General features: G+C 41.5%; 2 protein-coding genes across 11 annotated transcripts in view; one reads left to right on the top strand and one right to left on the bottom strand.

Annotated features, from left to right (window-relative positions):
• ABP1 (endoplasmic reticulum auxin binding protein 1) overlaps positions 1-25,719 on the bottom strand; it is a 464,381-nt gene that overhangs the window by 143,473 nt on the left and 295,189 nt on the right. The window lies entirely within an intron of this gene.
• Positions 18,950-25,719, top strand: part of LOC149169014 (uncharacterized) — an 86,065-nt gene continuing 79,295 nt past the window's right edge. Inside the window, exon 1 of the mRNA XM_089428056.1 lies at positions 18,950-19,303. Coding sequence (XP_089284182.1) covers positions 18,950-19,303 — 354 coding nt within the window. The remainder of the gene's footprint in view (positions 19,304-25,719) is intronic.

The raw sequence follows: 25,719 nt of genomic DNA, 5'->3' as shown, positions 1-25,719 counted from the left end.
TTTGTTGATGACACCATGCTCTTTGGCTACCCTTCTGTCCAGGAAGCCTCCTGCTTTAAAGCCCTGCTCAATGACTTCTCTGAAGCCTCCGGAACTAGCATCAATAGCTCCAAATCGCAGATCTTTTTCTTTCACACCCCTTCTGTCGTTAAGACTGCTGTTGCTCGAATCTTGGGTTTCCCCATTGCATCTCTCCCCTCTCATTACCTTGGAGCCCCCCTTTCTGCCTCAGCCATCAAGCACTCCTCCTGGCGTTCTCTCATTGAGAAGCTCGAATCCCGTCTCAACCTCTGGACGCACAGAGCTCTAAACTTGGCCAGTCGTGTAGTGCTCATAAAGTCAGTTCTTCAGGCAATGCCGCTATACTTATTCTCAATCCTAGCGGCACCAAAATGGGTTCTAAAAAGAATTAGGGCTCTTCAGCGAGGTTTCCTATGGGGAAACACGGCAACAAATCGCAAATGGGCCCTGGTAAAATGGACCATTGTTTGCACGCCCAAAGAAAAAGGGGGCATTGGCCTCAGAGACCCTGCGCATAGCAACACCATCATGAGCGCAAAAATCTGGTGGCAATGGCTCTCTAACCCAGAAAAACCTTGGGCCACAATCTGGACAGCCAAATACGCCAATCACAGACCCCAGGAGGAGCTCATCAGGTTCACTCCCAATGACAAAGGCTCGCTAATTTGGAATGCGGCCAAACAACACTTCCAGTTGATACAGCAGCATAGTTTCTGGGAAGTAAGAAATGGCAGAACTGCACGATTCTGGACAGATGCTTGGAACCAAATGCCACAGCTCAGCCGTATTCTTAATCCACCTCCGAACTTCATTGGGGAGGAGCAGCAGCAAGATAAGATTCGGCATTATTGGACTCAGGAGACAGAGCAAGGCTTCAGGAAATGGAAACAGGGTAACCAGTTAATCACAATTGAAAATCACCAAATCGTTGAGGAGCTGGAAAGGGAGCTGTGCAAAAGAAGCATTAGACTTAACGAAGGCAGAGACATTCTACGATGGGGGTACTGGCCTAAAGGAGCCTTCACCACATCTGAGGCCTACAAAATCATATGCAATAACCCTGCTACCCCTGACCCAAAATCTGGGGGTTAGGATCATGGCCCAAAGTCTCCTACTTCCTTTGGTTGGTGGGACATCAGAGAATCCTCACATGGGATAAACTCAGGCGCAGAAATTTTCATGGCCCCTCCATCTGTTTTAATTGCAATTCCCATGAGGAAACTCTCCAACACCTCCTGGACTCCTGCCCCTTAGCCAATCAACTATGGGAAAAGGCTAGCTTCAGATGTCAAAGAAGATGCAGACTTGAGGGCGACATCACCAACTCTTTACGTCATTGGCAACAGAATCCTTACAAAAGTGAAATTCTCAACCATTTATGGAACATAATCCCCGGGTTCCTCCTATGGAGCATATGGAAGGAAAGGAACAAACGCATATTCAAAGATCAACGATCTTCGATAGATAGTATCTGGAGTACGCTTTGTGGGAATCTCAAAGAGACGTTGTTGCTCCGCTCATGGACTGAGAAGGACTTTCCGACTCTAGACAATGAGAAAGCCATTTTAGAAAACTGGCAAATGCATCTTCCTCAGGGACTTCACAATAACAACCCTTCTAATGGCAGCAACCTTAAAAAAGTCTCCTGGACTGCCCCCCCAAAGCATACCTTCAAGCTCAACTTTGATGGTGCCTCAAAAGGAAATCCTGGAATTGCAGGCTTTGGCGGAATTTTAAGGAATCACGAAGGCACACCCCTACTGCTCTACTTTGGGAACATTGGATGGGATACCAATAACTCGGCTGAGTTAGAGGGACTCTGGCAAGGACTCCTTCTCGCATGGAAACACAACTTCCAACCCTTGGAAGTGGAAGGAGACTCCCAGATTCTTATAAATATGGCCAAGCATCTCCTAAATGGATCTCATGCAAGGAAAATAGCTACCAGTTGGAGGCTCGAAGCGAGATTGGAAGCCATAGAACAAGCGCTCCACAGCAACAGGGCCATCACCTTTAATCACATAAAAAGGGAAGGCAACAAGGTCGCTGACCTCCTGGCCAATATAGGGGTGGAAAATGAGAATACTCTACTCACAGGAAAACTGGATATCATATCAAATCATGATCAGGCACAGGAATGCACTCGTCTGGTCCAAAGAGATGTGGCTCCCCCGAATGCGGGTGATAGCTTGGATGGGACGCGCGTTTAAATGTGGCCACATGCCAGCCATGCGCCATCGCAAGGGAAACACATGGGCACAGGCCTGTCTTTGGCCGCACGGGAATGAAATGTTTGTTATTCTCCAGAAGTGCTTAAATGCTCTGTCCGACACTTCAGCTCGCATGGAGGTCGCAGTAATGGCGGACGCGTTTCGAGGTGGAGGCGGCTATGTCAAAAGCAGTGGTGGGTTAGATCTCACTACGCCGGTTCATGGTATGTTCATGGTTCTTCCCCAGGGTATGTCTATGCAACCCCTGGAGCTTCTCGCAGCTCCAAGAGGCTATCTTTCCGTCTGGGCCAATTCACCGTCGGTTTGTGGTATCCCCTGGTCTGGTTTGATCCTCAATTACGCGCTGTGTATTTTCCATTTGGACCCTGCAATTATGGTCAGGCCTCGACAACGTATGCTCAGCCGTCGCGGCACCTCCCGTGGGGGGTCTTCACGCCCTCCTGCAGATGCTTCCTATCCCCATTGCTGCCATTGCAATTGTCATCGTTCCCTTGATGCCAACCCCCTTCAGTCCAGTCAATTCCTGGACTCAAGCGCTCCTGATTCTGCTTCCACGCCCGCCTTCGGCTCTGCCATTTTCAATTTCAATAGTTCTTTGAACTGCCCCCGGATCAGTGCCCATGTCTCGGTTCTCTTCATCGAAGCCTCCCAGGACGGCAGCGACTCTCAAGATGATCGGGGGAAGCAGCCAGCTGATGGCTCAGAGACAGTCATGAAAACGCCTGCGGCTACACCAGAGGATGTCTCAAATCGCCCTCTGGCTCAGAAGGAGATGATCAGCAAAGGCGAAGACGTCAACATGGAAACTGCTCCCACTGCAGCGGAGGTGGAGGAATACGGGTGGTGCCGGGTGGTTGAGGAGGAACCGGACGAATAGCGGCGCCATCGTTCCAGGTCTCTGCGGCACTTCTGTTCAGCCTTTCGGCCTCTCCCGCTGCTTTGATTATTTTTTGGTCTTAAGTTTTTGTTATGTCGGCAAACTGTCTTTGTGTGGGTCTTGGGTACCGGGTTCTTGTTCTATGGTTGGGATGTGTCTGTTTTCCCCTGCGCGGGATTATTTTGATGTTCTGTTGGCGCCCCTGCGAGGGCTAGTTTATTTTTGGTCTGGTTAAGTCCTCGGACACTGCAGTCTCAGTTGTTCCAAGTTGTGATTACAGGCAACTGGTTCTTTCTGTCTTGAAATGATGTAACTGAATTCTGTTTATGTATATAATAGATTAGTTTTAACTAGGAGAAAAAAAAAAAAAAAGAAGCTGTTGTAGGAAAATAAAAAATCCTGGCACAAGAAGTTGGTTAATGCTTTGTGGGATGACAGAATTAGCACAAAGAAGTCTATTGGAATGTCTCATTTCCAATTAGTATATGGAGTGGATGCAATTTTTCCTACTTCCTTGGGAATCCCTGTGCTAAAATTATTGCAGGAATCACAAGTCAAGCCAAATGATATACAAAGAAAGATAAATCAAACAATACAGTTGCAGCAAACTAGGGAGGAAGTCTACAGCAAAACTCAAATAATTCAAGACAAAATCAAAAAGACCCGTAACAGAAGAACCAAAGCAGATGACTTCCAACTAGATGACCTTGTGTTGAGATGGGACTCAAGAAATGAAGAAAAAGGTAAGCATGGGAAATTTGATAGTTTGTGGAGAGGACCCTATAAAATTGAAGCTTTCTGAGGCAACAATGCAAAGATTTCACTGCAGAAGCACTACCAGGAGACCTGTCAATGGCAGACTACTCAAGCACTATTTTCTTCCAGAATATACAAGTTTCTCATTCAAGTCATTGTAAATATCATTTTACTATTTTAATGCAAGAGTGGGTGGCTAACATTAGGAATTGAAGCCCGAAGAGAAGGCCCTAAGCTTCTGGTGAGTTGTTGCCAGTATTTACAATAACAGCAGTTAATCAGTTCAGCTACAGAATTAGGACAAAATGCCAAATGGATAAAGGCTATTGATCTATAGTGTTCTTGACACCTCAGAAGAAGGATGCCATCCCCATTGGAGCAACTGTTAAGGTCCTATAATTTATAGGATCAATTGATGATTATCTGTTGTTTTTATATATGAAATATTGTAAATAATGTTTCATTCTGCAAATTATTTCCAAGAAAAAAGAAAAAGAAAAAAATAAAAGGGGATACAAAAAAAACATATATATATATATATATATATATATATATATATATATATAGATATATATATGTAAAAATAAATAAATAAATAAAATATATATATATATATATGAAAAAATGAAAATAGCCCCAATAAGTGAGCCAGTTCAAATGCCACTTCATTTCAAAAAATAAAAATATATGATGAAATACCTTTAGAAAAATCAAAAAAATAATGTGCAGCTAGTTTAAATGCCACATTAGAGTTAAATAAGTATGTTTAATTGTTTAATCACACCATTTAAGCGCGATTAGATTAGGTGAATAAAGTATGTTTAGTTATAATTAATTTTTGGATCACATAGTGTAATCGTGGTCAGATTAGTTTAAAAAAGTTAGTTTAATTAGTGTAATCGCATTGTATAATCGCGATTATAATAGTTTTATTAAATTTTGTTTGACACGACACATTTTTCATTTATAATAAAATTTGCATAGCAACGAGCGGCCGTGATCTCACCCACCCAGATCAACAGTGAGTGATGACTTCGGACCCCTCCCCTCCGACAACCAAGGGGGGGTCCGAAAAGATGTTTCCCCACATACAGCTTATGAGATGTGTCGCACCCAGGCCCATTTCGAACCCCCCCCCCCCCCCCCCCCCGAAATCCACTTTCCCTATTCCCGCCTATTATGACCGTTGACCCTGCGCTCCCTCACTCCACTCCTCTTCTGCCAAGTGGTGCCTCCCATCCCCACTCCACTCCAATACAATTCTGCCACATGGCACTCCCCATCCACTCCACTCCAATGTGCTCCCGCCACATGGCACGTCTGCACTCGTCATGTAACTGTTTCAGCCCAGATTAACAGACTCGCTCCATTAAACGATTTAATCCCAATGGTAAACGAGTTTGTTTACAAATAAAGCCTAAACTCGTTCTCTTGGCCCTCCCCTTTGCTATTCCAAGACACCAACAGACCAGAACCTGTTACAACGCCTAGTCAGCTATCAAACTCCTATGGCACCTAGTCAGCAAACAAACTGTCGCTGCAGCAGGTCACCCAGCCACCAATCTTCATCCAGCCGATTCTCGGGTAATTCCAAATTTCCAGTTCTTTCCTTTCCAACATGGCTCTTAAAGGAAAATCTAAATCTACAGAAGAAAACCCCCTTCTACCCCCTGTAATTGACTTGGACCATCAACCCCTGGTAGATCAAGAATATAAAATCCTTGAAACCAGTTGTGAGTTCGACCTCTACGAACTTCACAACTAGTTAAAACAAAAATTCATAGATATTAGTGATGAATTGGGTTTGTGGGACTCCTTCCTACCCCAATTCATTTTTCCTCAAACCTACCATTTTCCTGAATTTGTTTCATGGTGCCACTTCCGGTACATTCCAAGTCAGAGGGCAATTGTAGCCCAAAATAATGATGTTCTTTTCACAATTACCCCTGATTCCATTAGCCAAATGCTTCAGATTCAAAATTATGCCTCTCTGAAACCTTTTTTAGTAGATTCCCTCATGGAATTCTACAAGAACCTCACTTTCCCTCACAGAGCAAAGATCTTTGAAATATTTCTCGCTAATGATGCTCAATTGCTTAAGAAAAATCCCCCTTATTCATCCTCCATGTTCCCTGAAATGACAAAGCAAATAATTTCCATAGTTTCTTGCTTACTGGGCTATCAATCCAATCAGTGGGTTGATGAGGCCATCATAGGATTTTTATCAGTCTTCTCAATAGGTGAAAAACCCTCAATCATCTTCAACTACAGTGAGTTTCTAGCAGATGCCATCCATGAACAGTTCCTAAAGTTTTCTACAGAGGGAACCTTTAAGTATGCTTCAATTCTAGTCTATTTGTTTTTATTCCATCAGGCAGACAAATTTCAGTTTCCCTTACAAAAATTGGATGAGCAAGGAAATGCCTAATCTGTAATTCATTGGACTTCCTTGGTAAGGAAGCATTCCAATGAATTTACCTTCAGTGAGTATGTTGACCAATTTTTGTATATAGTATCTTTCCTATTGAATAGTGATGTTGAACCAAGGATAGGACCTGAGACAAAAAGATTTCTACACCTTAGTGAGCAAACCAAGACAGGTGACTAGTACCTGTACCAGAATTACACTGAAATCAAATGTATGGGTGTGAATTGCCTCCATACAGGTTGCCCAAGTTTGTCCCCATGAGAATTTTTTCACTGGAATATATTAGATAGATGATTAACATGGATGAGCTACACTTTGTGGTAGTGAAGAAGAAATCTCAATTCAAGATTAAAACACAGGATGGGCCTTTTATTTGCAATGCCAAGACAACAGCCAGAGAAGCAGATATTCTCTTCATGCAAATGAATTTCAAATTCAGCTTTACCTAGTCAAATGACCCCTTGGGAATAATTTCAAAACTAAGACTAGAACAGAAGACTACTCCCTACACTCACACTCCCAAGCCAGAGATTGAAAAATACATGAACCAGGATCAATGGCAGGAAAACACTTTACAGGAGGCAGAAGAATAGGTACTCTCAACAACATCACAGACTCCAACACCACAAGAGAAGCAAGACAAGAGGCCAAGAGAAGATCTTTCCCCTTCAGTCACAGAAATCCAAGGAAAGGAATTCAAAATTTACAAGAAGAGACAAAAAGTCAATCCAACAGGAGAATTTTTGGAGGAAAATGTACAGTCCACCATTGTTTTGACAGGCCCCCATACTTCTACCAGGAATGAAGATATTTTTGTAGGATCTCCATCCTCTTCAGCCTCCCAAGAGCCACTGGATACCTCTCAGTCAAGGGAATTGGTTCATGACCAAATTGAACCAAATATATTTTCCAAGTATAAAGAAATTAAAAAGAAGAATGAGATGCTAAAAGCTACAACTTATTCATAGTTTTGGAAACAGACAACATCCTCACAGCATAGGCTTCTCTCTGCCTTTGACACAGAGGAAGGAAAGATGCAGATAGCCTTCCTCCAGGCTGAGGTTCCTTTCCCCAAAACTCCAGATGATTACAAAAAATCCATCTTTTCCTTCAATGTTGATCAAATCCATCCAATTGATCAGATGGACTTGCACAAGCAAACAGGGGAGATGCTATATTCGACCTTGAAAAATTCAGCAATGGCAGCTTCTAGGCTGCAAGATTCGGTCAATAACATTCAGTCCCAACTCAAACTAGAAAAAATATCTTCCTTAGCTAAAGACACAAAAATCAAGTCTTTAGAGGATCTAGTAATAAAACTGGGATATGATCCCAGCAATGTGAAAGTTGCAGAGGAGATTATTAGAAGAAAGAATGTTGACATTGCAGCTCTAAAGAAACAACTCAAGCTTCCATCCACTGAAGACCCACAGACAAAAGAAGTTGGACAGCTAGAGAAAGAAAAAGAAGACATGTTCAGGATTATTATTGAACAGAATGGGCAGATCAAGGAGATGGAAACTGAGATGGAGAAACTGCTTAAGGAAAGAGAACAGTCAACACAGCTGGCAACCATTCCAATCACAATAGTTCCTATTGCATCTACATCGACAGCAGGAGCATCAACTTCAACAACCATCACAGTAGAAGGACAGTCTACAGACTCATCAGGAGAACTAGTCAAAGCTATGGAGGACTTGTCTATCAGAGGGCAGGAGATTGAAAAGTTGAAAGCTCAGATAAAAAATCTCCAAGAACAGAAATTAAAGATTGATAATGTGTACATAGCAGAGCTTCAAAAGACTCATAGGTTAACCTAGAGAATTGAACAGTTAGAGAATGAATTTGCCACGGTTCAGACAATTACATAGGCAAAGGAGAACAAATGAAGCTATGAATGAAATTTGGCCTTCCATTGAAATAATTTTTGAGCAGGAGGAATTAGTGCAGAGATCAAAAGAAGTTATTGAAGGAATAAAAGAAAGTTTGGGACAGAAACCAGGTGAAGCCACTGCCCTAATAAGGATTCTAAATTCAAAGACAAAGGAGGAACTAGAGGAATTTGAGATTGCAGACAGGACAGAAACAATCCTTGAGGTGAGAAGAGTCCTTACAAAAAGGAACTTGATGCTACAGTTGGAGAACAAATGCCATAACTTGGAGGCTAGCATTCAGAAGTTTCACAGAAAATTCAATGTACTGAATCAAAAAGGGTTGCCAGGTTTGAAAGGAATTGGAGATATGTTATCAGCAGAAGTTGTATACCATAGCCAAAGATAAGTCAAGGTTTTCCACCATCAAGGGAACCATCACAGGAAAAGCTTTCATGGAGGGTTTGAAATTTGATTTACTTATCAAACATGAGATAAAACATTTGTTTGTAATTAAGCCCACCTTCTAGAAATATATCAAGGTAGATGAAACCTATAGGAAGCTAATTAAATTTTCCACCCCAGATGAAGACAGATGGGATCAACTATGCCAACTACTGGAGTAAAACAAGTGTTCATCTTCAACAGCAAAGAAGCAATTTTTCAGGCCACTTCAGCACTAGAATCCTCGAAGATAGTGCCAAAGAGCTACAACGGTTTTATTTGCCTATATTTCTGTACTATTTTTGTAAACAATGTTTTAGGATATTTTGTAAAAATCTTGATTTTTCAAATCAAGATATTTTGATAAGTTTTGTATAAATACTTCATAATTCGAAGTACAAAGGGTTGGAACTTGTACCAAGAAAGCAGATCTTTGATGTAAAGTTGTGTATTGAGTTGAAGTGATCATTTCATTAATATAAAAAGGCGTTCCAGGATTCATGTGTCAAGGAAATTAGTGATGTTTTTCCTCGTGTAATTGTTACTTCTCTGTTTTTTCTGTATGTTTTTCCTATTTGTATTGTTTAAAGAAAATTAAGGGTTGAACTTGTTTAATTACACTCTGCTCTGGCTTATAAACAATATCTGTGTTTTCAAACTGAGATTAAATATAGAATTCATTCTAAAATGCTCTATGTTTAATTGAATCTAAATCTTTTCCTCCCTTTCATTCCACCAAAGCTCCAAAGATCCAATAGCCTGCTACCTTGCCCTGTTACATCTGTTCTAGCATTCATGTATCTAATCACCTTAAGACTTTTTGACTCCATTGCCCAATGGCCTTTCCTTGCAATTTCAACCAAACATTTGAAAAACCAAACTTTGAACCTAATAACTAGCATAAAATCTCAAAACAACAAATCTAAATCTAATAGAGAGATCCCTCTCTGAGTTTAGAAGGGCTAGCTTCTAAGCTTACAAGTGGTTTTGTGGTTACCTCTGGATTTCTTTTACAGCCTTAGGAAATTATGAAGTGATAACAAACCGTTGGCCTGTCTGACTACAGAGTTGACCGCAGGTTGACCAAGTTTGACTAGAGCTTTTGCCACTGTTTTTGGTTGACTTTGACCATTGTTGGAAGCCAAGTTTGACTACCTTTGACCGAGCTTCAAAGGAGGTGTTTGACTGTCATTTTGACCAGCGTTGACTTTTTGGTTAGGGCTTAAGTTTGATTGCAGAATTTGACAGGGTTGATTTTACTTTTTATTACTCAAGTCTATTTGACGTTTGTACTCTCTCTCTGCTGGACTATTGAATAATAATAAGAAGAATTGATCAAAGGGTTTTCCCCACATTGGGGTTTTTCCCTGGCATCCACCAAATCTGGTGTCCTCTTGTCTTCGCTCGTCTTCTGCATTTGGTTTTATGTTCTATCTGCATTTACTATCAATGTGATTAATGGTTAATGTGATTGCTACTAGAAATCATTTGAAATTGTTATTGGGCTGCTCAAGGAACATTGAAGTAAATTGTGCTAAGCATAGAACATACCATTGTTAACTAAATTTAACAGGAATTCACATTGCTTGGATAATTCGCTCTCCCTCTTGTGTCAACTATGTCTCTCTCCATCCCATCAACTTTCTCTTATAATCTCTCATTGGAGCTTCAACAACCATGATAAAATCCTCATCAATGAATATGATCATCTTAGACTCAGCCCATGTGAGTCTCTAGAGCATTCTCGTTCTTCCTTAATTACTTCCCATTAATTAACCAGTTATCGTAAGTTAGACTTAGGAAAAATTTAAATGATGGCTAATTAATCTAATTAAGGTGTTTCACAAGGTTATCTCGCGAAACCTTTTCTGAGTTTTGAAGATCTCGTGTTCCTTAGCCTCTTAGACACAAATCAAGACTAGAACACCTGTCCAATGCTACAAAATCTAACATTTGGCACAATTTTTTAAGTTCTTTTTGGTGTGTTGCTACAAAATCTAGAAGGCCTTGGAGAGGGGTACCCTACAAGGCTATCACTAGACTAAGTGACAACAATGGGCTAATGGCCCACTATCACCACAACCAAAATCCCCTACTCTTTATGGATTTTCACCAATGGGAGGAGTCTCAATATAAGGTCGCCTATAAGAGATATTCTAGGTATAAAGGTATTAGGATGACTAAGAGGCTTCTATGTTGATTTTTAATGGGCCCTAGATCTGGCCTATGAGTACATATTAGCACATAAACAACCCCAATAGAAAAGTACATTGCACAGTGGAAATATAACAACAGTGAAATCAATTAAGTACACAAATTTATATGGGCCAAATCTCGACCTTTATTAGTCCATTAATAAAAAATCATTAGGGCTCCCATCCCATGGATCATGGCCCTTCAAATCTCTTATACAACTAGTATACTTAGTATACAAGACTAGGGCTTGAGATTTGACCCTAGAGATCCTCAATCTACCCAATACAAATACAAAGACAAATGTTGACCTGTTGATGGCAGTCCTTTGACCTTAACCCTTTCAGTCCTCTTGTCCAATGTTCTTCCTGGTTGTACTTTGCCTCTTAGATCACATTAAGAACAACTCCTTTTGTCCTCGGTCTACATGTTGCTCACAAAGGGTTTATCCTTCAATCCTCTGTATTAACCTAGCCTACTGAACACCTGTTGTTAGGTTTTTCCTTTCACTTAACAAGATTCACTTGTAGCCCTTCCTTGTTATTCAACTTCAATCACCTACAACAACCTCCTTTTCAATCGATCTGAGCATTTCAACTACCCTTATTCTTGAATGTGCTTCTAAAACAACATTCTTGTAGTCCAAACAGAGGTACGACCTTCTTTGAACAACTTACGGATGGGCCTAAACAAGCTACTAACCTTTTGTTCAGTGTTCTCAGTAGTGCTACATCCCACGACCTCCTGCCTCTAGCCTTCTATGGCCCTAACCACGCCACTTGGTGCTTTGGGCTAGCCTCCAAAGCATCCTACAGTCCACGACTAACCTTCACACAAGCCCTAAGGCTCTCAACCTAGAGTTCTAGTCGTTAACCAGTCTGCGAATGGCTCTATTAGCCTGTTGTGGCCCTAACTAGGCCTCCTTACCAGTGTTGTGAAAATCGCGATAATATCGCAATATTATCGTTTTATCGCGATTTTTTCCCAAATTATCACCGAGGGTCGGGGTAGTGTGGTTTTGTAAGGGATGCTAAATGTTCGAAATGCAATTTTTTTTGAAAGAAACAAATAATTTTTGAGAGTGGTTCCAGCCTCATTGGATTTCATATGGAGAAAGTAGAATTTTAGATTTCATTCAAAATCCAACAGACTTATCAGTTTTTCAGGATTTCAGGATTGGGAGATTGTAATGTTTCCAGGTGACACCACCTGCCTGAGCTACCCCTGCCACCAGTAGAGGACGTGGTCTACCTCCTATAGCTCCTACTTCTAGTTCTTCATCTTCTAGAGCACAACAAACTCCACTACCAACTCCACCAGCACCAGCATCTACATCTAGAGGGAAAGGGAAAGCTGTGGCATTTTCTCGCAAGAGGGGCAGAGGAAATCAATAAGATTAGAATTTAGTTATTTTCTTCATTTTATTGTATATGACATTATGACATGATGAGATACATTAATATATTTTTTGTTGATATATTGAGGCTGAGTTGGGACTCAGGAGCCAGGACTTACTATTCAGGACATGATTCAATGTTATGTGTGATTCTAGCACTAGAAATGATATTAAACATCTTATATATTAGTTCTTTTATCATATTTATGTGTCAATGTATTTATTTTATGTTATAGATGGTTTAGATATTAAAAAAATTGAAAAAAAATGAAAAATAATGAATATTTTTGTACCAAATGATTTTTTCCCGATTATTTCCCAATAATTACGATTTTTTCCGATTTTTTCCTTGCGCCGATATTATCCCGATAACGATTAATGCAACATTGCTCCTTACTACAACGACTTGTCTAACTAGCTTCACCACCTAATCTAGGCCTAAACAGACCTCGGATGTCTGTCTACGGGTAGTCTCTTTTGGTTGTGGCCTATTATCACAAACCAACCTCAAACAGACTTCAACTGACCCTCGGTCAATCCCAGATCTCTCGGCCTCTCCTTGCTAGATTTTGACCTCTTGCTGAATCGATCGTCTAACAAAACTTGGCTCCTTCTTGAACAGAACAACTTGCTATGGCTTATGCTCTAAAATTGTCTATGGCTCCTTTACATGCCTAGGCTAAGTCCTTCTAGCCTTCTCCACACAAATGAAATCCTTCTCATTGATGTGTTTTGGGCCTCTCTTTTGGCTCTTTATTTCTACTTTTGTTTTAGGTTATTTAGGAAACCCTAGGTCCTTTAGGGTTTTGGCCACTCAACCCCTCAACAATAAATTAGAATAAATAATTAGTTAACTTGGGTCTCAAGCCCACTACTTCGGGTCAAAACCCCAACCACTTAGGTAACTTGCGCAACCATTTCCTTTTTGTTGGGTTTTTTGTACTTGGAAATACCTTCCGAGCTACCCAAATACCAACATTCTAAGGGAAAGGGTCAACTTAAGTACAAGGCTCCAATCACCAAATGAAGGCAATTTGCTTTCCTTAGAAAGCCTAAATTTGAATGACACAAGACCTAGAGCTTGATCAGTAGGTTGAGAGTTAGGATGGCCAAAGGTCAAGGTATGGAGAAAGAGTTTCCCCCAATGTATTTCAACAAGGATATGGCACATGCAACCCTCAATAAACCCACAAGTTGAAGCTAAAACCAAATTAGGGTTTTAACCTAGGGCAAGGAAATTTATTGAAATAATGAGTGATTTTGTGGCAATCACCCTACCCCTAATATTTAGACTTTCCAAGAGCCAAAATTTTCCTTCCTAACCAATTCACACTAGGCTCTATGTGGCCGCTCGGCCTTAAGAGGGCCAAATTAGGTAAAGAGAAAGAAAGAGAATTTTATGGATAAATTTTGATTTAATCACCAACAAACGATGGCCAGTGCCTAGCCCTGGGGATGATGGAGTCTACTGGCTCTTTAAGTTAAATAAAACCTGTTAAATTTCCAAATACTAACCAAATTTATTTTCACTACAATTAATTTTATTCCCAACAATTTATTTATTTAGCAAAATAAATTTTGAATTAATGAAAAATAAAATCACTGGTATTTTTCAAATTTTAGAAATGAACAGATGCAACGAAATTTAAATCAGAGAGAAAAATCACACATTGTAAAAATAATTCACCCACAACTATTCTTCGCCATCTATTTTACTAGAAAATTTAGGTTTTTGACCCACAAATATACAAGGAAAAATACTATTATTGTAACCTGTAAGTTCGCCCCCATAGGATGAATTCAAACCAAGTATTTCAGTAGCCTAGAGAAATTCATCCCAATCAATCAATTTGCATATCGACTTGTGCCCTCCCCACGAGCTATCATTGCGCCTCAGGAAAACTCGACTTCCCAACAATTCATTTCTCTTCATATAAATTGACCTCCCTCCAACAACTCAACCCTACAATCTCCTCAACTCGGCCTCTTGGATTCACCCTCAATTCTCCCGTACTTCTCCTCCTCTATGCTCCAGTCCACTGAGCCACTCACATTAGAGAAAATCACTCTCTCTATGAAGACTCGCTCTCTTGAGTTATTGTGTTGTCTTCACCTCTTCACTAGTCTTCCTTTACAATGTTCATTAAGTCCAAATCCCTAACCCTAATCTCTCTTCTAGAACATCTTGGAGATCAATGGTTGAGATTATTTCTAAGTCACTTAAATAATTAAATTATTTATCCTTAGAAAATGACTTAATAAATTACAATAATTAATTGATTTTAATTATTGTACTTCTCCTAAGTTAGACTTAGGAAAGAAGACATAAATCACTTCACATGCAAGCACCTAAAGAGGCAATAAATCATCTTCCACATGCTAAGACGCCAAGCCTATGCAGAATACCCTCTGAAGATATCACTAGCTTCAACAAAACCTGCAAAGGAGTAAGGATATTTTGAAGCCATAGCATCAAAACCCTAACTATTACCTCCATGGGGAATTGAAATTCACTTGGGAGAGCTAATGCAAGATCACCAAGGAGATTGTCAATCACATATCATACTACTAGTAATGCATGCAATAATATGATCTAGCTTTCATCAAATTGATATTCATCAAAATTAGGGCACCAAATTTAACCCAGATTACCAATTTATTCCATACATTAGGCATAAAATCGGAATTCTTCAATAAAAGAGCACTTACAAGATAATATGCAATGGACAATCCAATCATCAATCCAAGATAACTTCTCCGAAGATGAGACAATAGCTCCAAGAAAAAATTTGCTTCATCGATCACATCTATTCAATAGGAAAAATGGTCGATATACTCAAGAAGAGAGGTCGAGTTCACATGTGATGATGATGATAAGTAATATGCCCTCTCCTCTATTTCTATGAGGAACAAATTCTGATTGTCCTAAAGGCCCTAAGACAAGTAAAATTACAATGATGCATTGGGTTAAAGGCCAACCCACTAGCTTAGACAAAAATAAAGTGATTAGCTCACACATGTGAGCCGTAAGGCCTAGAATGACTTATGTCATCCATGTGTAACGTTCCATTTGGCATGCGTTGAGGCTCTAAGGTGCCAGGAGTGGTGCAAAAGCCTCTAAAAATCATGATGTGAGGGTTGTCCCTCAAATCTTTGTCAAAATCCCTCTGTGGATCCCAAAATCCAATTTGGGGCACCTGAAGGTGGTCTCTTCGGTCTCCAACTACTCCAAAATGTCCATCTACGCTCCAACATTGAAGGCTTTCTAAGCGCTACTAGCCCTCCCATGTCTGAGAAGGTGAGACCATCCTCATAAGGGCTCTGGATCAATTGTCATCTCTCAGAGAATGCTAAGGCCAGCCTAGGGGTATGTTGATCCGAGTACATCATCCTGAAAAATCTTCAAATATAGTACAAAGTGCCAGAACGTCCTGGGTGCAAAAGGTGTTCAGGGATACATGTGATGTGTTGCTACTTCTTGGAGACCTAAGGCTCTCAATGCTTCACCTATGGGTGCCAATATACTTCTCAAATGGCTTGGGTACCTCTCGGCATAGTTTTAAAAACCGAAACCGGTGACCGGAGCTGTCTACCTAATCAACCAGGTTTCAAACTGAGACTGGTCAGATCAAAATGAACCGATTTAAAAAAATAATAATAATAATAATAATAAATAATAAATAATAAAAAATCCATGAAATAATTAATTTTTAATGAAAAAAATGGTTTTTAAGATTTAAAACCATGATTCCAAACCAATAGAGACAAAATATGCAAAGTTTGCTCATCTATATCCCATATAAAGGTGAATATATCAAAATGGCACCAAGTGCAATACATATCATCAACAAAATACATAAGCTATGAGGCTCTAAATGGCCTATAATGTCCAAAAACAATGCTACAAGCTATGGGGCCATTGGCCTACTACAAGACTATAAGTCTACTGGTACATATCATTGAACAACACGATCATTCCTCATCATGATCAAAATCATCACCACTACTAGACACAAGATCATCAACAGGAGCTAAATAAACATCATCTGGATCAAAGTCTAAGGATGCCTCAGGTTCATCTGCAACGTTTGTAGTAGCACTGCCACCAATAACAATAGAAGTGGCCCTAATGGACGCATGAGTTGGTCGATGTGCACGACTAGTGCCTTCCATTGGTTGTTTTCCTTTGCTTGATGCGACTACTAATTCTGGTTCTGATGGTGCTGCAACTACCAAATCTGCTTCATCCCCCCGTAACGCCATGTCAATATCAAAATCAACATCAAACTCAGGATCTTCAGTCTCCTCCACCCATTCTGATGTTGGATCAATATTGTCCAACACAATGGGATCTAGATCATGTCTTATGTTCATCATTTGGTTGTGCCTTAGTCGAAGGTTGTATTGCACGAAGAAAAGATCATTTAACCATTTTTGTTCCAAAGGGTTTCTCTTCTTCGTGTGTATGTACTCAAAAATAGACCAATTGCGCTCACAACCTAAAGCACTACAAGTTTGGCTAAGGACTCTAACTGCAAACTTTTGCAATTGAGAACATTAGCCACCAAAGGACTCCCACCATTGTGCTGCAAAGAAAAAGGCATTAATTAGTAACTTAGTTCATTTCATTACTTATTTACAAGTATTTACAGACAATTTGAATTGTAAATTTCTAAACAATAGAACTTTAAAAGAAAAACAAATTGGAATTTCTTACCTAGTCGATCCACATCTCTTGCCATCTTTGCCAAGTTTTTGCCAAAGGTCCCTCGTGCCATACTAAAAAGTGTAAGTTGTCTATGTATTTCCAACTGGTCTACATGGTTAGGTACTATTGTCACTCAGATTGTACAAGCACTGCGACAACTACTTAGGTCGGGGACTATCTATGATATTCCCACTTAGCATTTTGCTAAGTGAAATATCAATTTTGGTCATTCTTGCTATAATGCACGGTTGCACTTCGGAAATGTGGGTTTAGAGGTCCCACATGATTTTTGGCTTAGAGCACACCCAAACATTAGAGTTGGAGGAAATATTGCGGCCTTAGTGGAGCGTGGGGGCCACCTCATGGGAATTACGGCCCACATGAGGAATAAGCTCCCATTGGAGTAGAATTGGTGTGGGGAATTTGAGTTGGGCCCACATGGGTATTTTGGAGGCTCCTTGACAAAAAGGGGAAGAGACACTCAATTCTCCATTCATTCATCATTTGCAAAACTGTCTTTTGACAATAGCACGCTTGAGATGAAGCCAAGTCTGCAAATCTTGTTTACCACACGAGTGTCTCCGAGCGAAGATCTCAACCCTTGCTTCAGTGGACTTCGAGTGCCATCCCAAGGAGGGAGTCCTACGCTTTTTAGTTTGTACCAGCAACAAGGAGTCCGATTTCAGTGAGAGGTTCAACTACAGTAGCGCAGGGATTGCCCAGTTCATGGTGGAGATACTCCAGGAGGTGGAGGAGCGAAGGGTGGTTGAGGTTGAAACCTGGGGAGAAGATCCAGGTAATAATTTAGTGGGGATTGCAGCTATTTTGGAGGCCATTTGCAGCAAGATTTACAGGTGAGTCAAATCACCCAACAGTTGAACCGTTGAGGGAAATCAGGGCCGAATTTTCGAGGTCAACCATTGGCCAAATCCTTCGTGGGTTATTTTGGGTATTTGGTGGAGAGGTCGAAATTAATTTCCCAAAATTTTATGAGCACCGAAGAGGGCCCTAGCAGCAGCTCTACTCAACCAACAGCGTATTTCAAGGCATTTTCAGCACAGAGCTAGAGCAGTGCGGCAACAGATTGGAGAGGGGTGACTTATCTATTGTTTGGGGCTTTGTTGGCTTGCCTTGAGCAAGCCCTCGTGCACTCTTTCCAGCACCATATTATGCACCCTTGTTTATCAATAAAATGGCTCAGCAGCGTAGTTTTTGGTGCAATTTCTTGATCTAATTGTGTTCTTATTGTTTTATGGGTTTTTGTGTCTATGCATGCTTTGTTATTTACTGTGAATTCCCTAGGAATGTTACACTGGTATCAGAGCTCATAGACTTGGCTCAGCCTACAGGAGCAACGTAGTCTATGACACCAGAGGATAGGCAAAACGTGACATACCAAAGGCAAAGGTATAGGAGCAGAGAAAGGCAGTTGCAGATTACCCCAGATCCTATGACAACTGAACCGAAGGTTGTAGAAACAAACATGGGGGACAATGAGGGAGATAAAAGAAGCAAGGATGAGGATTTTGTTCACCTTTTGTTGAAAGCGGTGCAGGATTTGTCCAAAACATTGAAGAAATGGGCTAGCAAAATAGCAACGACAACAAGGGTAAGGGAGTCCAAGGGCATTTCCAATTGCGGGAAGGAACTGGCACTTCGCAACACCACGCATCCCTTAATCCCAACATGCCACTTATTCCAAACATACCCCCTAGGTCCACCATTCCCACGTTCCTAACATCTGGAGCTAATGGGCAACTAAAGCAGGAGGATATGCCTTATGGGGACTATTTCTTGGAGTATCAATCCTATGGACCTGATTTTAGGAAAGCCATCACTTTCAGGGATTTCTGCCAGTTGAAGGGCAACAAAAGGCCCAAGGGATAGAGTGGAGAGGCTACACACAGGGGCCAGACTTGCAACACACTATGGGGAGGTTGTTTCTCACAACTTTCGATGGCTCTTCCTAGAGCTCAACCAAAACATGGGTTGAAAAGTTGGATGTCTATTTCCAGTTGAATCAAATGACGGAGGGAGAGGCAATCAAGATTGCCACGTTGCATCTGGAGGGGGAAGCTCATGACTGGTGGTTCCATGGGCTGACCACGTTGGGACATGCAGGAGTGACTACTTATGATGATTTCACCAGGAGGGTGTTGGAGCGGTTTGAGAGGAAAGATCTTGAGGAGTACTTTGGGGAGCTGACAAGGCTCAAGCAGACCGAGAGTGCTGAGGCATATATTTCGGAGTTTTTGAGGTTGTCTGTGATGGTGCTGGATTTTTCGGAGACTAGGAGGATCTACATGTTTGTGGAGGGGCTAGCAGAGCCATTACGGGGATTAGTGAGGTCCAATAGGCCCACTACGTTACAGGACACAGTAGGGAGAGCCTGAGACCTACAGGATGCCCTACCTAGGGCTCGAGCACCACTACCCCCCAGACAAGGTTTCCAGCAGAGGGGAAGAGACATCAGGGCTCCGCCATCGAGAGCCAATCAGGGGTGTGGACAGCTAGACAAGGAGACTCGAGAGACCTCCGAAGCAGGAAGTTGTGTTTCACCTGTCAAGAGTCGTGGGCACCAGGCCACAGATGTGCAGCGGGCAAGGCCCATTACATCGAGGTCTTTTCTGACAGTGATACAAAGTATGAGACATATTTTGAGATGGGTGGACATGATAGCGCAGCACCTTGGGAGGGAGAGCCACCACCACCGGTAGGGGGAGTTTCCTTTACACCTTCCAGAGGAGTCCTTGCATAACTGCGTGGGGTACCCAAGGTTTTGACCCTAAGGATCAAAGGCACTATTCAAGGGCAGTGTGTTTCAGTTCTGGTGGACAGTGGGGCTACCCACAATTTCATAGATGCCCAATTTGTTCAAACGAGGGGCATCACAACTGAGGAGTTTGAGGGATTCTCAGTTCTTGTGCCTGGGGACAAGACCATGTAGTGCACACGCTACGTTCTAGCCTTGATACTGACCATGGGGACGTATCAGACACTAACATGGTGTTGGGGGTCTAGTGGCTCTATTCACTTGGCAAAGTCACGACAAATTGGAGGAAGTTAGAGATGAGGTTTGTAGGACCGGATGGCAAGCCAATGTTGCTACGAGGAATGCACTCCTACCCACCATAGACTGTTTCGGCCTAAAGGATGGAGGTTGATTTGAGACATGGGGACATTGAGTGGGTTGTGGAGTTGAGGATCTCATACGCTGGGGGCAAGCCAATCCACCACATTCAGAGATACAGGGCATTCTGGACAGGTACCCAGAAGTGTTTGGAGACATAGCACCGGGTCAACCACTTGACCAGGGTCTGAACATACTATTGAGCTGGAGTCAGGGGTACAGGTCGTGATCACCACTCCTTATCGACATCCCAAGGCATATCAGGATGAGATAGAGAGAGCTATCCACAAGTTATTGGCACTTCGGCTCATTAGGGAAAGCTCCAACACTTGTGCTTCATCAGTTGTTCTAGTGAAGAAGAAGGATGGTCCTTGTGCATGTGCGTAGATTACCGAGCCCTAACAAAAATAAACTGAAGAACTGCTACCCCATTCCGCGTATAGATGAGCTGATGGATGAATTGAGGGGGTCTAAGTTCTTTTCGAAGATTGATTTGCGGTCAGGGTACCATCAGATCCGAGTGAGGGACCAGGATGTCCAAAAGACAACATTCTGGTGCCATTATGGGCACTTCAAGATCTTGGTTATGCCCTTCGGGCTGACCAACGCACCAGCTACTTTCCACTCATGCATGAACCACGTATTTCGTGGGTAGTTGAGGAAGTTCGTGCTAGTGTTCTTCGATGACATATTGATCTATAGACGGACATGGGAGGAGCACTTGCAGCACGTTGAGAAAGTGCAGCGTATTCTAGACGAGCATCAGTTTTATGCTAAATTGTCCAAGTGTGAGTTTGGGTTGACCAAGATGCTCTATCTAGGGCACATCATCGAGGTAGACGGTGTGAGAGTCCATGAAGAGAAGATCCGAGCTATACGGGATTGGCACAAGCCCTGGAATGTGATAGAGATGAGGGGATTCGTGGGCATCTACACTTATTCAAGGAAGTTCGTGAAGGGCTTCTCTCAGCTAGTAGCACCCTTCACTGACTTGACAGAGAAAGGGCATTTGATTCGACCACTACAACACGAGATTTTCAGCGCCTCACACATGTCATGAGTAGTTGTCCGGCGTTGGCACTCTTCGACTTCATCCAGCGCTTCGTGCTGGATTGCGATGCATCTGGAGTGGGTGTAGGGGCCGTGTTGATGCAACGAGGGCACCCCATAGTTTTTGAGACTCGAAATCTACTGCCCCATGAGTTACTGTACTCCATATATGACAAGAAGATGTTGGCCATCATGCATGCGTTAGCTAATTTCAGACAGTATTTGGTGGGGAATAGGTTCAGAGTCAAAACAGACAACAACAGCCTCAGGTTTTTCTTAGAGCAGAAAGAGTTGCAGGAGAGGTAGCAAAAGTGGGCGAGCAAGCTCTGTTAAAATTGGTAACTAGGGTCAAACTCCATGTGGGTCATCTTATTTATGGCAGCTGATATTTTTCCTAGATTCCTCTTGTCGAGAGGTGTGGGGTTGATCTAAAGATCATCCAATTCCAACAAGTATTTATGGAGATATGAATTTATTTGTCTTTACTTGACAAATTGTCAAGGTCGGCCAGCAGCTAAATGTGTGGCACACATGCCCAGCAAATCATATAAGTACAAGGGAGGTTGATTCATTATCAACTCATCTCATCTCACTCATTATTCTCTCTCTCCTTAGCTTTGAGTTACACAAGGAGCAGCTCACAGGTGGGAAGAAGGAGGATGCAGAAGGGCAAGGAAGACATAGAAAGAAGGACATAGAAGCTGCTGAAGGTCTCTTTGACCAGCGTTGACCTTAGAAGAGTGTGGCTTTGGTGTGGCTGCCTCTCCTAGGAAGCCCGCAGATTTTGGCACGCAAACTAAGGCAATCTAACCTTTGGTTTGACCAGCGTTGACCGCCCTAGTTTGGGGCAGCAGGTTGACTTCAATTAACAGCAGTTCGACTTTGTTTTTGGGGTTGTTTATGCGCTGCTTCTTCAGGCTGTTCAAGCACTAGTTGACCAGGAAATTGACCAAGCATATTGGAGGTCAATTTCATCTCATTTGACTAAGTTTGACTTTGTTGAGCTAAGGTTTGCTGTTGTTGATATAAAATTACAGAATTCTGATTTTGTATTATTTCTCTCTACCGAACTATTGAAGATAAAAGAAGATTTGATCAAAGGGTTTCCCCACATTGGGGTTTGTCCCTGGCTAGCCGCCACATCTTCTGTCTCTTGTCTTGGCTTGTTTTATGTCGATCGTTTAATGTTCTATCTGCACTTTACTTAATGTATATGTGATTGCTAATCAGTGGCTAATAAGAAGAAAAGAAGTAAACTGCTCTAAGCATAGAACATACCATAATTTAACATGGCATCAGAGTTGAGGTGAAGACAAAGCCCAAGCAAGAGCAAGACCAAGAGTGATCACTGAAGGTTGGCAATGCTATCCTAAAAACTTCATGGGGTCTTCAACACTCTTCCCCGCCGAAAACAAGCTCCGTGAGAAGTTTGACTATCACGGATGGAAGATGTCTCTTGATCTGACTTTAGAATATCAGGAACTGTTGGACCATGTGAGGCAATATTGTTGCGCCTCCATCAAATGCATCCGCTGCTGCCAGAAGCAAGTGGACCAAGGGAGAAATCAAAGCAAAGAAGATCATCCAGGACTCTATCAACAAGCGCCTGGTGGCATATGTTTCCGAGCTGACCACCTCCAAGGAAATCTACGATACACTGGTGAATTTATTTAAAGTTAATGATGCAAAACAAGTTTTGTTCTTTAGAAATAAGCTGAAGGAAATTAAGAAGGGCAAAGATGAGGATATGCAAACATATTTCTTAAGGATCACCGAGATGAAGAATGATCTCCTATCTATTGGGGAAGTAGTTCCTGATAGGGAAATGACTATCACAACTCTTGGAGGACTGCCAACTGAATGGTATATATTCAACACTACTCTTCTCAACAATAATGTCATCCCAGGTTTTGAGGAATTGATGGCTAGATGTATTCAAGAAGAAACAAGGATGTAAAAGCAAGAAATGCCCGCACTTAAAGGCAATCCCTCTGCCTTTTCTTCTCATGCTAAAAGAAGAAACAATTCTGGGGCTAAATCCAAAGGAAAGGCTGGACCGAAGGGTGGAAGAAAAGGACGATGTTACAATTGCAACAAAATGGGCCACTATGCGAGGGAGTGCCCTAATAAAAGGGACTCACACCATGACGATGACCAAAATCACTCTCAAGGCAATCAAAGGAATGGCAGGTCAAATGGCAAAGGTAAAACAAATGCCGAAAATCAAGGAAAAGGACAACCCTTCAAGAAGGCAAGAAAGTCCAAGTATGAATCTAACATTGTTAACAATAAGCAAGATGAATATTGTCTACCAGCGGCCCTCTCTACTACTACTCCCTCGGACTCGCTGGGAAATTGGCTTATTGATAGTGGTGCCTCAAGGCACTTCACTGGTTACAAAGAAGCTCTCTCTAATTTGATAGAGAAGGAGACCAACCTAGAAATTGTTCTTGGGGACAACGCAAAATATCCCGTGAAAGGCGTAGGGAATGTCACTCTTAAATTGAATCAGGGTAATACAATTCATTTGCAAGAAGTCCTATATGTACCTGATCTCAAAAAGAACCTAGTGTCCGTTTCGGCAATGGAAGACAAAGGCTACAAGGTGACCATCATCGATGGCAAGGTACGTGTATAGAAAAAGAATTTTAAAGAATCTTTCACTCTTGGGTTTCGAGCTATGTTGCCAGGAAACGTGGGTTCGGGGACGGGAACGGGGGCGGGGACGGGGACGGCATTTTTGGAAACAGGGTGCGTGGGTTTGTCGAGTAATATAATAATATTAAATTTTAATAATTAAATTTTATAAATTATAAATTTATAATTTATAATTAATAATATATATGAAATTTGAATTTGTATATTTTTTCAACTTTAAATAAGAAAACGTTAATGATAATCATTTAAACATGCACATCATTGAACATTCAACATTGACATTGAAATTTCAAAATTTATCACCAAAAAACTGTTCATTGTTTACATATTAACATGAATCATGATATGGGACAGACTTTGTCACACACAGCTGACTGAGATACACTAGCCAAGTTTCCTACAAACTCAGGAGTACGCTCAAAAATCCTAGAGTATTCTGAGTTCTCAAAGACTCAACATTTTAAACTTTATTTTATTGGGCTGCCTTGTGTGTTTGGTGGGACAGTAGTGAAATATCTGCTGTCAGCAGCCATAATTTATACTTTAATGTAGCCACAAGCCTTAAAAAAAACCACAGAATTTATATGTTAATGTAATGATTCAATTTTTCAAAAATTAAAATATATATACTATGAACTGTTTTACTTTTTCCTGAACAAATTCTGAACCATTTAATTGGATTTTGTTGATCCATGGTGAAATTACATTGCAAGGGCAAGCAACACCATTGTTAGAGGGTAGATAATGAACTGGCTTGAATGTTGTGTAGATGATTGAGTTGAAATACATTCTTACTGAACGATTTATATTGTAAAGAATAGCACAGAGCTATATTCAGTGTATGAATGCATTTATGTAATGCCATTCATTAATGCAAAAAATGATGAAGATTTTCTGCGCTTTATTAATCTAATTGCAATATTTCAGGTTAAAAGAACTGAAACTATACTTCTCATATTATAGTATATAGTATAAAAAATTAAAAATTTAACAAGTCTGGGTTGAGTAGAGGTAAGTTTGTGGCATTTTCATCTCTATTTAGGGCTTCGGTTGGGTACAGGAGTCTGCATAGGGAGGCCGAGGTCTGTTCCTTAGTGAACAGTGAGCTGTTTTGTGTAAACAGTGGCATGAATCAAGCCCTACAGCTCAGCGTTTGACAACAACAAGGAGGAGGGACTATGCCGCAGCTGTAGGAGGCAAATTGAGTGTATAAAAGTGGACTGACAGTTGTGGCTCATGTTGCAGACAGTCCGAAACAGCAAGAAATTGTGACATTCATTCCGGCAAGCCTTTAAAAGAACCCAAAGAACCCAACTCGAAGAACCCGAAGAACCCAAGAATCCAAGAACCCATTAAAGGAAAAGAACCCAATTTTTTTTTTAAGAACCCGGTTCTTCATGGAAGAACCCGGTTCTTCTGGGTTCTTCTGGGAAGAACCCGTACCCGAATCCGGTACTTGGGTGCGGGAACCCGGGACGGGTTCGAGAACCCCACCCCCGGGTGCGGGAACCCGTGCAACATAGGTTTCGAGTCAATTCATTATATTAGGTCGGAGGAAGTCCATTGGGTATCATGTCTTGTGACACATCACTTCAGTCCGAACTATGGCATCGAAGGTTTGCTCACCTTCATTATAAAGCTCTATCCAATGCAAGACAAATGGTGACAGGGATGCCTGAGTTCCAAGTAGAGCAAGAAGGTATATGTCCTGGATGTGACGAAGGGAAGCTCAAAAGGGGACCATTCCCCTCAAGCCAAAGCAAGACCTCTGATATATTGCAGTTGGTTCACTCAGACATATCTGGTACGATCCCTGTGAACTCCTTGGGAGGATATTTATATTATATCACTTTTACAAATGATTATTCTCGCAAGACTTGGATATACTTCTTGAAAAGGAAGGATGAAGTGTTCACTTGGTTTCGTCACTTCAAAGCCTTGATCAAGAACCAAATC

The sequence above is a fragment of the Pinus tabuliformis genome, chromosome 4_2 (assembly GCF_031772625.1).
Source record: "Pinus tabuliformis cultivar Carrire ecotype Pingquan chromosome 4_2, CPIR1, whole genome shotgun sequence".
Taxonomy (NCBI): domain Eukaryota; kingdom Viridiplantae; phylum Streptophyta; class Pinopsida; order Pinales; family Pinaceae; genus Pinus; species Pinus tabuliformis.
This window is presented reverse-complemented; position numbering and strand designations above follow the sequence as displayed.